This window comes from Carlito syrichta, unplaced genomic scaffold (assembly GCF_000164805.1).
Source record: "Carlito syrichta isolate Samal-C Ts95f unplaced genomic scaffold, Tarsius_syrichta-2.0.1 Scaffold135806, whole genome shotgun sequence".
Lineage (NCBI taxonomy): Eukaryota > Metazoa > Chordata > Mammalia > Primates > Tarsiidae > Carlito > Carlito syrichta.
The window spans coordinates 135902-149075 of record NW_007079902.1 but is presented as its reverse complement, the minus strand read 5'-3'; the positions used below and the strand labels follow the sequence as shown (position 1 = coordinate 149075).

At 51.1% G+C, this 13174-nt stretch overlaps 1 protein-coding gene across 2 annotated transcripts in view; it reads right to left on the bottom strand.

The window, feature by feature from the left end:
• The window catches only part of CPA4 (carboxypeptidase A4), a 24696-nt gene extending 13230 nt beyond the window's left edge, over positions 1–11466 (bottom strand). The window contains exons 1-4 of one of the 2 annotated variants that reach the window (XM_008049592.1): positions 11358–11466; positions 4432–4513; positions 3560–3694; positions 2109–2207 (exon numbers count right to left, since the gene is read on the bottom strand). In XM_008049592.1, the coding sequence (XP_008047783.1) occupies positions 2109–2207; positions 3560–3694; positions 4432–4513; positions 11358–11425 (384 nt within the window). In that variant the 5' untranslated portion in view covers positions 11426–11466. The remainder of the gene's footprint in view (positions 1–2108; positions 2208–3559; positions 3695–4431; positions 4514–11357) is intronic. The other variant, XM_008049593.1, reaches the window with a different exon arrangement.
• Positions 11467–13174: the final 1708 nt, after the last annotated feature.

Sequence of the window (13174 nt, the reverse complement as noted above, 5' to 3'; positions counted from 1 at the left end):
TCCCACTCTGTCGCCCAGGCTGGAGTACAGTGGCACCCTCGCAGCCACTGCAGCCTTGACCTCCTGGACTTAGGCGATCCTTCTGCCTCAGTCTCCTGAGTGTCTGGGACCAGTTAATTTTTTGATGTTTTTGTAGAGATGAGGTCTCGCCATGTTGCCCAAGCTGGTCTCAAACCCCTGGGCTCAGGCCACCCTCCCATCTCAGCCTCCCGAAGTGCTGGAATTACAGGCATGAGCAGTCGGGCCCAGCTGTTATGAGCTCTTAAAAGCTGTTTTTAGGAAGAACTGAGTGTGTTTGAGCGAGAAAGGACAGCACAACTGAGAGAGAAGATGAAGGCTGGTTAGGCAGACAGAGGGGGAGGGTCTCGAGAAGACAGCTCCCACGGAAACACCCCCTGTACCACCCCTGTTATATGATTGTGTGGCTAGCATGGTTAAGAACATCCTTTCAATCCAGGATGTTTTGCTAGAAGGGACTTTTTGCTGCTTAAACGTAGGCACAGTAGCTTAACTGGATGTCCTAGCTTGACCTTGGCTTATTATAATATCATTAACATAGAATTTACATTGCAGTTTTACAACCCCCCACCCCCGTGGGCTTTTCTGTGATGCTTATGGGTAATATTCAAGATGGAGTAATTTTGGTCAAGGACCTGCATGCACAGTAAGGATTGGGTCTCAGAAGTAAGGGGCAGATGAGGTGTAAATGAGAGAAACGCCTCCAGAAAAGGTAAGATAAACACAAAAAACCCTCCTAACAGTGGATAAACTGGTCTGGGGTCCCTTTCTCTTTCTAGAAAGCTTTGTGGCTTAATAAACTTCTGCTTTCACTCATCCATTTGGTGTCCACATTTCTTAATCTTTTTAATCTTCTCAAAACTCCTGCAACACAACAATGTGCAGGAGAAGACCTCTCAGGGAGCCAGAGGCGGCTGTGAGCCAGGCTGCAAGGGGTGCCCAAACCAAGGAAACCAGAGGTACGTGCATGAACGGTCAGCAGGTGAGCAGCCCCTCCAGAGTCTTGGGTGACATTTGCAACTAGTTAGCTCAGCTGGGCAGGGCCCCCTGTTCACAAGGCTGACATCATGGGTTTGACTCCTGTGTGGACCCTGAGCTCTACCTTTGTCCACGGTCCAAGACTGAGCTCCTAGCTTTGGCCAGGTATTCTGCAGATGTGTGTCACGGGTCACAAGAGGCATAAAGGGGCAGTGCGGCTAGATGTGTACAAGTAAACAAAGCTACCAACCATCATGGAAAAGAAGTGGAAATAGATGACCAACCTATCAAATAATCCCTCGTCAAGATGAAAAACAACCCAAAACGTGAGCCTCCATCGGGCCAGGAATACCATGTTTGTGTATAAAGAACAACAGGTATTAAGGGGCATGAGGGAGAACACCAATTTAGGCTTGGGGGTGTGTTCCTGAGCTAATAGGGAGTTTGCAGACTAACGAAGATGATCTGAGGGCCACAGAGAACCGCACCACTCACGGCACAGCTCCCTCCGCCAGTCCCTATTGATTTCTCAAGTTCCAACATCCTAGGAATTCTTCTGCTCCAAGTTTCCCGTCTGAAGGTTTGGCTCACTTTGAAAGTCAGCCATCTACATAAAGTCATCTCTAACTAAGCACAGCACCAACGTGCATCACAGAACAAATACACATTCTAAGGCGTCATGATAAATGAGTGGAAATCGTTGGCTAACCTTGGAAGTAGCCACTTGTCTACTTGCCTGGAATAAGTAGCATTTTATTCTGGGTGAATAAAACAGAGGAATTATGGTAGGGTTAAAAAAAGAAGAAGAAGAAACAAAAGGCTCAATTACAAGGACTAGAAATGGTGGCAAATATTTCCTGGTTTTCTTGAAGGGGTTTCTGAAGGAGAGAAGGATGGATGTGGGAGGAAGTGTCTAGCCTGTGTCACTACGCTCGTGGGTGTGTACCTTTGGGAGCTAGACGGCCCGAGAGCTAGAAAGGTTGAAGTGTCTACAACTTAACCCTCAGGGAAGTGACACTGTGCTAAAGTCTAACACCCCCTGGAAGGAGAGGGAGACGTTACACACTCCAAGAGGCAGAGAGCTTGACCGTGACCCGCTCAGAAACACTTACGGCTTCCAGAGAATGGTAAGCCCCATAGTTGAAGTTACTGCTCCTTCGTTCTTGCCCCTCATTGTGTTGCATTTCTTCATCTTCATTATCTAAAAGGGCCTAAAAATAAACAGCAACGTTGTGGAATGACCCACTGGAGACGCAGGTTCGTGTTTCTCCTGCCACGTCTGGGCACGTGGGCCGGCCAAGATGGCAGTCCCTCAGCACACGTCAGCCAGCACATGTCAAGGTCTAAAAGGCGGTCAGTTTTCTTTCCTATCTGGATAGAATCATTGTCTCCTGATACCCCATTTACCTCACTCCACTCCAAGCCCACTTGCTCACTGCAAGCAACACTGAGCTATTTGGCTTCTTCTGCAGAACGAATTCTCTAGACATCAGTCTGCATCTGGTTTCCAGTGTCTCTGAAACTCACAGCCTTGGGAAATCACTCAGAAACAAAGACATTCTTATGGCCACTCATACTTTGAAGGTTCCTGGCAGATGCCTGTGACATGTGAGCATGATTAATAAGCTCACAGCTGCTCATGCCATCAGGAGACTCCCCGGCCAAATCACCAATTAGTCCACAACCCACCTCAGGGAAGCAGAAAGCACGAGCCAGACACTGTCCTGATGCTCAGAAACTGGTTGTGAGGCTGGAGGACGGTGTTCCCTCTGCTGGGGGCTGCCGGTGACACCCCCCGTTTCTTAAAAGGTGCCCCCAATGGCTGCCCTCCAAAGCCCTCCCCGATGCTGCCCTTGCCTGCTGACTTCAAAGAAGAAAAGGAAGAGGGGCTTGAGGCTTCGTGGCACATCGAGGACGGGCCAGGCACACTTAGTCATGAGCACCACACGAAGCAGGGGTCACTTTCACCACTTGACTGATAGAGACACGAGGGCTTAACAGAGGTTGATAGCTTGTCCAAAGATGCAGTACACAGCACAGTCGTTAGTAATATCAGGATTCTGATGATCCAGAGCTGTGTGGTTCCCTGACCTGTGTACGCCCTTTCTTTCTTTCTTTCTTTCCTTCTTTCTTTCTTTCTTTCTTTCTTTCTTTCTTTCTTTCTTTCTTTCTTTCTTTCTTCCTTCCTTCCTTCCTTCCTTCCTTCCTTCCTTCCTTCCTTCCTTCCTTCCTTCCTTCTTTCTTTCTTTTTTGTCTAAATAGAGACGGGGTCTCACTCTGCTGCCCAGGCTGGTCTCGAACTCCTGGCCTCAAGGGATCCTCCCATCTCAGCCTCCCAAAGAGCTGGGGTTACAGGCATGAGCCACTGTGCCCTACCTGTACATGCTTTCTACTACAAAATGTTGTTTCTCTAGCAAGTCTCTGCACTTTACTCCCATGTACCTCCATTTCTCTGTCTGTGAAATGGGAAAGGACAAGACCAGAACGTGAAAATCTCTCGGGTCCACTCTGGACTGGCTGCTTGGTCCCAGGCAAGACCAGAAAGGAGCTGTGGCCTACTCACCTGCAGGTCCTTAATTGTCACTGAGTACTCCAAGCCCTGGGACTTCAGGAAGGACTTGACTGGTTGCAGACTGATAGATGGGACCAGGACATCCACCGGCCGGCCGAAGGCGGAGGGAGAGTTCCAGAAAGAGAGCTGAAGGGAACAGAGGTAAAACCAGGCTGACCAACAGCTCAGGTACAAGGCACAGTGAGGTCATTCTTCTAGAAACGCCACAAAAGCCACAGGGATCCCCGAGGGGCTGAGAGCTGCCCCAGGGCAGAGTGTGCCTATTTCACAACTGCATCTGGTCAGACCTGCCCGGCAAGAGGATCTGGCAGAGTCCAAGAAGTCACCACGCTGAGGTCTTTAGGAGGATGGCACCCACTGCTCAGCCCGCTCTCCTGAGCTCACAGGGGCAGCACTGCTGGAATGTCTCTTCTCCCCCATCAACCCTCTCTGCGTGTGAACGGCATGGGGACTGATATAGGATTCTACCCAGAGCATCCTCAGGAACAAAAATAATAGCATTGGAAGCACAAGAGTCTTCTCCCACCAAAGTCAGAAAACACTCAAGAGCTGGGCACAGTGCTGCCATCCCAGCATGTTGGGAGGCAGAGGCGCGAGTATTGCCTGAGCCCAGGAGTTTGAGACCAGCCTGGGCAACTTGGCGAGACCTCATCTCTACACTAAGTCAAAAAACTAGCCAGGTGTGGTGGCGGGCTCCTGGAGTCCCAGTTACTCAGGATTTTAAGGTAAAAGGATCACCTGAGCCCAGCAAGTCGAGGCTGCGTTGGCCATGATCATGCCACTGCACTCCAGCCTGGGCAACAGAGTGAGACTCCCACTCAAAAAAGAAAAGAAAATACTCAAGAGAACTAAGAGCCAGGTACCTTCAAGTTGTCCAGATTCACCAGCTGACTCAATTTGCTAATCTCGTCTTCATTTCTGACATTAATCCTAAAAACTTGGTCCCTGGAGAAGGAGAAAAAAAAAAAGCAAAAGATAACAGTGAGCTTTCAGCCGGCAAATAAACCCAAGCCTGTTGTCCCAGACGTCACTGGGCCAGAGAGGAAATGGTCTAGTCTTGGGTCGTAACGTATAGCCATTAAAAATAAGACTACGTGGCAAATGTGAAAAAGCACTCATGGTATAACTGTAAGGGAAACATTAAGTGCAAGAGCAGGGCCCAAAATTGTATGTCTGCCATGATTCCAAGTATGGAAAAAGCAGATGCATTGGAAGAGAAACAGACAGCGGAAATATAGCAAATGCTGACAGCCCTCAAGTCCGGGCCGTGGGATTACGGATGACTTACTTCTTTTCCCCCTCGTATCTGTTTTCTGTAACATGGGCCTATTACTTTATAATGAAAAACATACATATTTTCCGGGAAGGAATGTTCCTGAGTTACACGCAACACTAACTCAAGGCATGAAGAGGCACTTCTTCACTGTCAGGGCGACGGCTGAAAGCCTGGTGAGACCTCCACGCTGGGAAAAGAGCTGGAAGGAAGAACAAGTCTCCATTCTGGGGGGCCAGCTGTGGACCTCTTGGAAAAGAGAGGAGGGGGCAGGGGGCAGTGGCTCACGCTTGTCATCCTAGCACTTTGGGAGACCAAGGTTTGCATGAGCCCAGGAGTTCAAGACCAGCCTGGGAAACATAGCAAGACCTTGACACTACAAAATTAACAAAATAATTAGCCAGGCATGGTGGCACATGCCTGTCATCCCAGCACTTTGGGAGGCCGAGGTGGGAGGATCGCGTGAGCACGGGAGTACATAAGAGTCCAGCCTGGGCAGCATAGCGAGACTTTGTCTCTACAAAGATAATAGGAAATTTAGTTGGGCGTGGTGGCATATGCCTGTAGTCCCAGCTACTTGGGAAGCCAAGGCAGGAGGATCGCATAAGCCCAGGAGTACGTAGGAGTCCAGCCTGGGTAGTACAGCGTGACCTCATTTCTACAAAGATAATAGAAAAATTAGCCGGGTGAGCTGGCACATGCCTGTAGTCCCAGCTACTTGGGAGGCTGAAGCGAGAGGATCACCTAAGCCCAGCAGGTCAAGGCTGCGGTGTCCATGAGCGTGCCATTGTACTCCAGCCTGGGCGACAGGGTGAGATTCCAACTCACAAAAAAAAAAAAAAAAAGAAAGAGCCCTATGCAAATGCACATGACCAGGGAAACTACATGGCCCAGGGTGCTGAGGCTGGACTGGCAATCCGTTTCCCCCCCGGAGGCTGGAGGCTCTGGGAAGGGGCTCCCTTTGCTGTGTGCCCTGAGCTTGTTTCATGCACATCAGCAGCCTCCACTGCAGCGGCTGGGGCTAAGGCCCCCCAGTCCTGTGTGTGGGTGGGAGCAGCCAGCCTGAAAAGCCGCCTTTGTGTGCTCGGCAGGCTGAGGAGACGAGGGGAGCCATTAGACCGTTGCTAGGTGACGGCTCAAATGAATCTGCACTGGAGACTGTCACTGGCATCATCCCTCTGAAGCGGGAAAGCAGAGGCCCGGAGGCCCTGCTGATGGAGGGAGTGGCCCTGTCGCAGGGGCAAACGTGCAGCCTCACGTGGCCGCTCCCCATCAAAACACAGGATGGACCTTCAGGGTTTCGCTGGGTTCTGGAAGATTCTGGGGGCTCTCCAGAAGGCCTAGGCCAGCCCGAGAAGGTAAGGCCCACTGCAGCGCGGTCCCCGCTGCACGACCCTCTCCACATGCAAATGGCATGTGGACAGATACAGGATTATACACAGAGACTCTTCAGGAATAAAAAATAATAGCACTAGGAGCACAAGAGTCTTCTCCCACCAAAGTTAGAAAACACTCAAGAGTCAAGTGCAGTGGCTCACGCCTGTCATCCCAGGACTTTGGGAGGTGGAGGCGAGAGGATTGCCTGCACAATCGAGGTAGGGATGTCCTGGGCCGGAGGACACGCCAGCGCTGAGGGGACCCTTCCTCCCAGCCTGCTTTCCCCAACCAGGAGAGGCAGGGTCAGGCGCAGACTTCAGATGGCCTCGAGCACCGGCATGGCGAGAGGGGCTGACATCACCCTTTTAAAATTATTTCCTTTTAGATTCGGGGATCTTGGCACAGGTTGGCTACAGGGGCGTGTCACGTGATGATGGGTTTTGGGCGTCCACTAAGCATGTCACCCACATGGTGAGCATGTCACCCAGTTTGGGGTTTTTCAACCCTTACCCCTTCTCACCTTTAAGAGACCCCGGCGTCTGTCATTCTATCCTTACACCCGCGTATACCCCATGTCTAGCTCCCACTTACAAGGGAGAGCATGTGGTATCTGATTTTCTGTTTCTGCACTAACTCGCTTAGAAAAATGACCTTGGCTGCTTCCACGTGGCTGCAAAGGACAGGATTTCGTTCTTCTTTATGGCTGTGCATGTCCCTCACAAACACAAGCGCATCAACGCGGGAAGCAGGGGGCATGTTGTGGGAGCCAGGCAAAAGCAGCCTTTCCTTCGCTCCCACTGTCCCTGTCTCTGGCAAATGCCCGCTCCAGGTCATGAGAGTGTGAGATGGCTCATCATATCTTATCTCCCCAGTTGGGAAATTCACTCAAAGACCTTGAGTTCTGGCTGGGTGCGGTGGCTCACGCCTGTCATCCCAGTACTTTGGGAGGCTGAGGCGGGAGGATTGCTTGAGACCAGCCTGGGCAACATGGCAAAGCCTCATCTCTTAAAAAAAATAAAGAAAGAAAGAAAAATTAGCCAGGAGTGATGGCCCATGCCTATAGTCCCAGTTTCTCGGGAGGCTGAGGCAGGAGGATGGCCTGAGCCCAGGAGGTCGAGGCAGCCATGAGCTGTGAACATCATGGTTGCACCACGTACTCCAGCCTGGGCAACAGTGAGATCCCAACCTTAAAAAAAAGACCTTGAGCTCTTTCTGAAGATGGGGGGGGGCTTCTAAAACGAAGAGATAAGGGCCTTCCCAAAATAGAAAAAGAATGTGTTAAAGAGAAAGTGACGTTGGCATAGTCGATGTCTAAGAGCACATGAGTAAGCCAGTTACAACCCTGTGGCATAAAGTACCCGATCAAAAATGCAGGCCAGCTGGGTTCAGTGGCTCAGTCTGTCACCCCAGCGCTTTGGGAGGCCAAGGTGAGTGGATTGCCTGAGCCCGCGGGTTCGAGACCCGCCCAGGCAACTTGGCGAGACCTCATCTCTACAATAAACCAAAAATTAGCCGGGCGTGGTAGCGCGCACCTATATTTCCGGCTACTTGGAGGGAAGGCTGAGGCGAAAAGATCGCCAGAGCCCAGCAGGTCGAGGCTGCGGTGGCCGGGAGTGGTCTGGGCGACAGAGTGAGACTCCAACTCAAAAAAAAATGCAGGTCGCCATATGAGGGAGACAAAGGGGCTAAAATGTAACATAAGGCAACACCCCGCTGTGTTGGAGGCTCAGCCCTGAGCCAGCGCTGGCACAAATAAAACTGCTTCCTGGCCTTGGTGTCCCGACTCTCTCTCTGCAAAGGATCCTGCCACGATGGAAGTTTGGCCTGGGAGGGATCTTGCTGGGATTGGCAGGTGGCTGTGTCTGCCCCTCCTGCCCCACGCAGGCATCCTTACTGCTCCTCCAAACTCTGGCCCTCTCTATCAGCCAGGGCCGTCCAGCCACTGCCAGCACCATGGCTGGCAGCCCCTCCCCTTCCTGCACACCTGCCCCATGTTCTGGAAAGTCAACAGCCTCTTTGGTGGCTGAGCCCCTGTCCTCCCCTTCCTCAATGCTGGCAGCCAGGTGACTCATTCTCTGTGCTGTCCTCACCTGCCTCCCCAGCAAGCCAAGCAGCCACCATGAGATGGGTTCTCAGGACGCCTAGATGCCTTCCAGCTGCTGCTGGGGCTCCCACCAATTCTCCAGCAACTTCTTGCTCTCCCTGCCTGGGGCCTCCAGGCATCCTGGCTATTATCGCATCCTGGAGATGTCAGAAGACCTTGCAGAGCAAGGAAAATCGGGGTCGGGAAAGGGAGTGGCAGGAAGGGAGTCTGGTGGCAGAGAGAAGCCACCATCCTTACCCTCATCAGCCAGCCTAGGCCCTGCATGCTCAAAGGCCAGCTTCCTGATTCCCCTTGTTATAAAGTTCATGAGCGAGGTGTCGGGGCATGTCTATAGACGCCAGGAAGGATTTCACCCGCTTTACTGAGCGTCCTACTGTGGAGTGAGAACAGATTTTGGGATGAAGATGACACTTTCGGTTAAAACCATCCGCCATCAGACCAGGGGCGGTGGCTCACACCCGCCTCCCCAGAGCCCAGGAGGTCGAGGCTGTGGTGAGCCATGATCATGCCACTGCACTCTCCAGCCTGGGCAACAGAGTGAGACTCCAACTCAAAAAAAAAAGTGTTTTAATTAACAAATGAAACCATCTGTGATCAGCTCAGGCATACAGCATTTTCTGTGCGAAATCTCTGCAGTGAGCACACCAGGGCCCGGCCCAGCCATCAGAGGCCCTGTGCCCACCACATCGTAAGCGAGGCCTGTATCTGAGAAAGAGAGATTTCTCAGCCACGGGAATAGCTGCGGTGGGAACAAAACAGCCCCGTGCTGCAGCCCCCATGGCAGCAGACGTGCTGAGCTGCCGGTGGAAAAATCTCCCTCCCTAGCCACCTGCCCCTCCAAACCCCTTGGAGCTATTTGGCAGCGGAGACACAGGTGTGAGCAGAAGTCATCATGTAATGATTACCCAATCCCACATCAGTCAGTAACTACCCCGAGTCCTTCCAGTCAGATAATATAATAGAGATTAAACCAACTGGCTGGCCCAGGAGATAGAGGATTCTATTTTTTTCTCCCTCTCCCCTCCCACCTCCACAGACCCCTCCCACGAGCCTGCCCTCTTGAAGGGGCCCCTCCTGTTCTCTTGAGATACAGGATTCTCTGTCTGGAGGCTAACGTGTGTTGAAGCAAAGGGCATGAGTTTGACATCCTGATTTCAGCTTCCCTGATTACTAACTGACTGTGGGCGGGGTCTTCCACATTTCTTTTCTTTTTTTTTTTTTCTTAAGAAAGAAAGCAGGGTTTATTGTGAGGACAGAAAAGCTCCCATAATGGGAGGGGACCCAAAAGGGTTGCCCAGTCCTCACCATTTCTAAGGCTCGTTGTTGTTGCTTTCATGTTTAAATTGAGGAAAAGAAGTCGGGCACAATGGCTCACTCCTATAATCCCAGCACTTTGGGAGGCTGAGGTGAGGGGATTGCCTAAGCCCACGGGTTTGAGACCAGCCCGGGCAACATGGCAAGACCTCATCTCTACAATAAATCAAAAAATTAGCCAGGTGTGGTGGTGCATGCCTGTAGTTCCAGCTACTTGGAAAGCTGAGGCAGAAGGATCACCTGAGCCCAGCAGGTTGAGGCTGCAGTGGCCATGAGTGTGCCACTGCACTCCAGCCAGGGCGACAGGTTGAGACAAAAAAATAAAATTTGAGGAAAATAACACCCCTACCTGGAAAGTTGCTGCGTGATCCAAAGACAGGGAACAAGAAAGCTCTTTGCAAATGGCGCAGCCGAATGCGGGGATGAGTTCGGGTAGCTCAGTCTTCCAGCAGGGCGCCGTGGGCCCTTTCATCTCTCCCGCTTTCAATGTCCTCCCCTTTGCAGACCTCAGAGCATCCTGTGTGGTGAGTGTTGAGCCTGTATGTGTGTGCACCCATCCATACACACACACACAGTGCACAGGTCTGTGTCCCTGCATGTCCACTTTCATAGCTGTGATGAGGCCAGGCCTATTCAATACATCTGCATGACCCAGAAGCCAGAGACAGCACCAGCCTTGTACAGACTTCACCATTATCAGAGAGACCCAACCAAATGCCTGAGACCCGGGTTTTCCCTTTAAGCATGGCAGAAATTAGAAACAATTTCTAGCGACTCTTAATAATTAATAATGTAGGAGTAAGGAAATAGAAGATGCCTGGTTCCTACAAATAAGAAGTAGGAAAAAAGGCCAAATGCAATGGCTCACGTCTGTAGTCCCGGCACTCTGGGAGGCTGAGGCAGGAGGATTGCCTGAGCCTAGGAGTTCCATACCAGCCTGGACAACATGGCCAGACCTCATCTCTACAACAACAACAACAAAAAAGTCAAAAAATCAGCTGAGCATGGTGATGTGTACCTGCAGTCAAAAGCTAAGGCAGAAGGATTGCCTTGAGCTCAGCAGGTCAAAGCTGCAGTGGCCATGATTATGCCACTGAACTCCATCCAGTTTGGGCAACAGAATGAGACGCCAACTCAAAAATAAATAAAATAGGCCAGACTCAGTGGCTCAGCCTGTAATCCCAGCACTTTGGGAGGCCGAGGCCAGAGGATTGCCTGAACCCGCAGGTTTGAGGCCAGCCCGGGCAACTTGGCAAGACCTCGTCTCTACAATAAATCCAAAATTGGCCGGAAGGATTGCCGGAGCCCAGCAGGTCGATGCTGGGGTGGCCACGAGTATGCCACTGCACTCCAGCCTGGGCGACGGAGCGAGACTCCAACTCAAAAATAAATAAATAAATAAATAAATAAATAAATAAATAAATAAATAAAAAGTCATGGGGAAAAAAGATAAACAGGAGATTAGGGAGCTGGGGAGGGGTGGCAGTGACCCTCTGGTCCTGATTTCACAGATGCAGTGCTGAGTTATCATACTTCAGCTTCAAGAGAAATGACTTGTCCAAGATGACTTGAAGGCAGCGCTGGGACGAGAGCCCAGGTATCCTTCTCCCAGTACCCTACCCCGGGAGCTGTGACCAGCCGTGCTTTTAAAATGTCATGTGGCTCCCGTATTTCTGAAATAAGCAAATTAATAATAATGAGGTCCAAAAGGAACAACTTACCCAAAAAATTTTTCTCGGTTGCAGATGCTGGACCCTATAAGGGCCCCAAAGAAGAGAATCCACCTCATGTCCCCAGGGTGACAGTGGTGCCGTGGCAGAGTCAAGCTGCATTTATAAGGAGGCTGAGCCGACTCACATTCTCAGAAATGCTCATGTGAGTCCCAAGCACCCTCACAACTCTGCCCATGTGCCAGGCGGGCCCCACGGCTGCCTCTGCCATTCCTTTCCGGTGAGGAGGTTGCACCTCTTGGCCTCCAACGTCAGAAACTCGCTCCACAGGCTGGAAAGGTGTGTGCCAAGGACACCTACATTGCTTGTCACTTGGCATTTACATAGTGTTTTCTGAGTGAATAAGGAAGTCCCAGTCGGACTCGGTGGCTCAGCCTGTAATCCCAGCACTTTGGGAGGCCGAGGCGACTGGACTGTCTGAGCCTGCGGGTTCGAGACCCGCCTGGGCAAATTGGCAAGCCCTCGTCTCTACAATAAATCAAAAAATTAGCTGGGCATGATAGCGTGCGCCTGTAGTTCCAGCTACTCGGAAGGCTGAGACGGAAGGATCGCTGGAGCCCTGTAGGTCAACGCTGGGGTAGCTGTGAGTATGCCACTGCACTCCAGCCTGAGTGACAGAGACTCCAACTCCAAAAAAAAAGAAGTCCCAGGTGCTGGATGGAATCGATACGAATGGGATACACCAGGCTGCAAACCTGGGATGGAGTGACCTGCAGAGTGATGAAAGAGCAAAGACTATCACAGCAACCCTGAACCAGCTCCGAGACCTCACACCTGGCAAGCCCAGCCAGAAAATGTTCCTGGGGCAGGTCACCCGGAGGAGTTCCTTATGACTCTGCTAAGAAAATGGAAACATGCCAGGTACAAGTGGGATGTGTTCGTTTGAATAAGTTATCAGTGTTTCTCGGATCTGGACTACAAGGGCACCGGCCAAGTGAGGTGGCTCATGCCTGTAATTACGCACTTTGGGAGACTGAGGTGGGAGAATCACTTGAGGCCAGGAGTTCAAGACCAGCCTGGGCAACATAGCAAGATACCCATCTCTACAAAAATAATAGTAAGACTCTCTTACATATGCTAGACGGAGAGTCTGGTGTTCTTCCCACCAAGTCACAGCTGAATACATGGAAGAAACCCATGACATCCATGAGTTCTTCAGGGATTCGAGGATCTTTGCACCTGTCCTGGGAGTCCCAATTCCCACAGCCTTCCCCATCTTGCCCTCCCTGTGGTCCATGCATTTTCCATACCCGTCCATGGAGAGTGGACACACTAAGGGTCATGGTTGGGTGCATTTAAGAGAGATTATTCTGACACTCATAAAAAGAGTGAGGAAGATTATTCATGATTACAGCAATAGGGACCGTGATTTATTACAATTGGAGAGGCTGCCGGGTGTGGTGGCTCACATCTGTAATCCCAGCACTTTGGGAGGTGGAGGCAAGAAGATTGTCTGAGCCCAGAGATTCGAGACCAGCCTGGGCAACTTGGCAAGACCTTGTCTCTACAATAAATCAAAAAATTAGACCAGGCTTGGTGGTTCAGCCTTTAATTCCAGCATTTTGGGAGGCCGAGGCGAGTAAATTGCCTGAGCCCGCAGGCAACTTGGCAAGACCTCGTCTCTGCAATAAATAAAAAAATTAGCTGGGTGTGGTAGTGCACACCTGTATTTCTGGCTAGTTGGAAGGCTGAGGTAGAAGAATCGCCAGAGCCCAGCAGGTCGATGCTGGGGTAGCCATGAGTGTGCCACTGCACTCCAGCCTGGGCAACAGAGTGAGAGGCCAACTCAAAAAAAAAAAAAAAAAAAA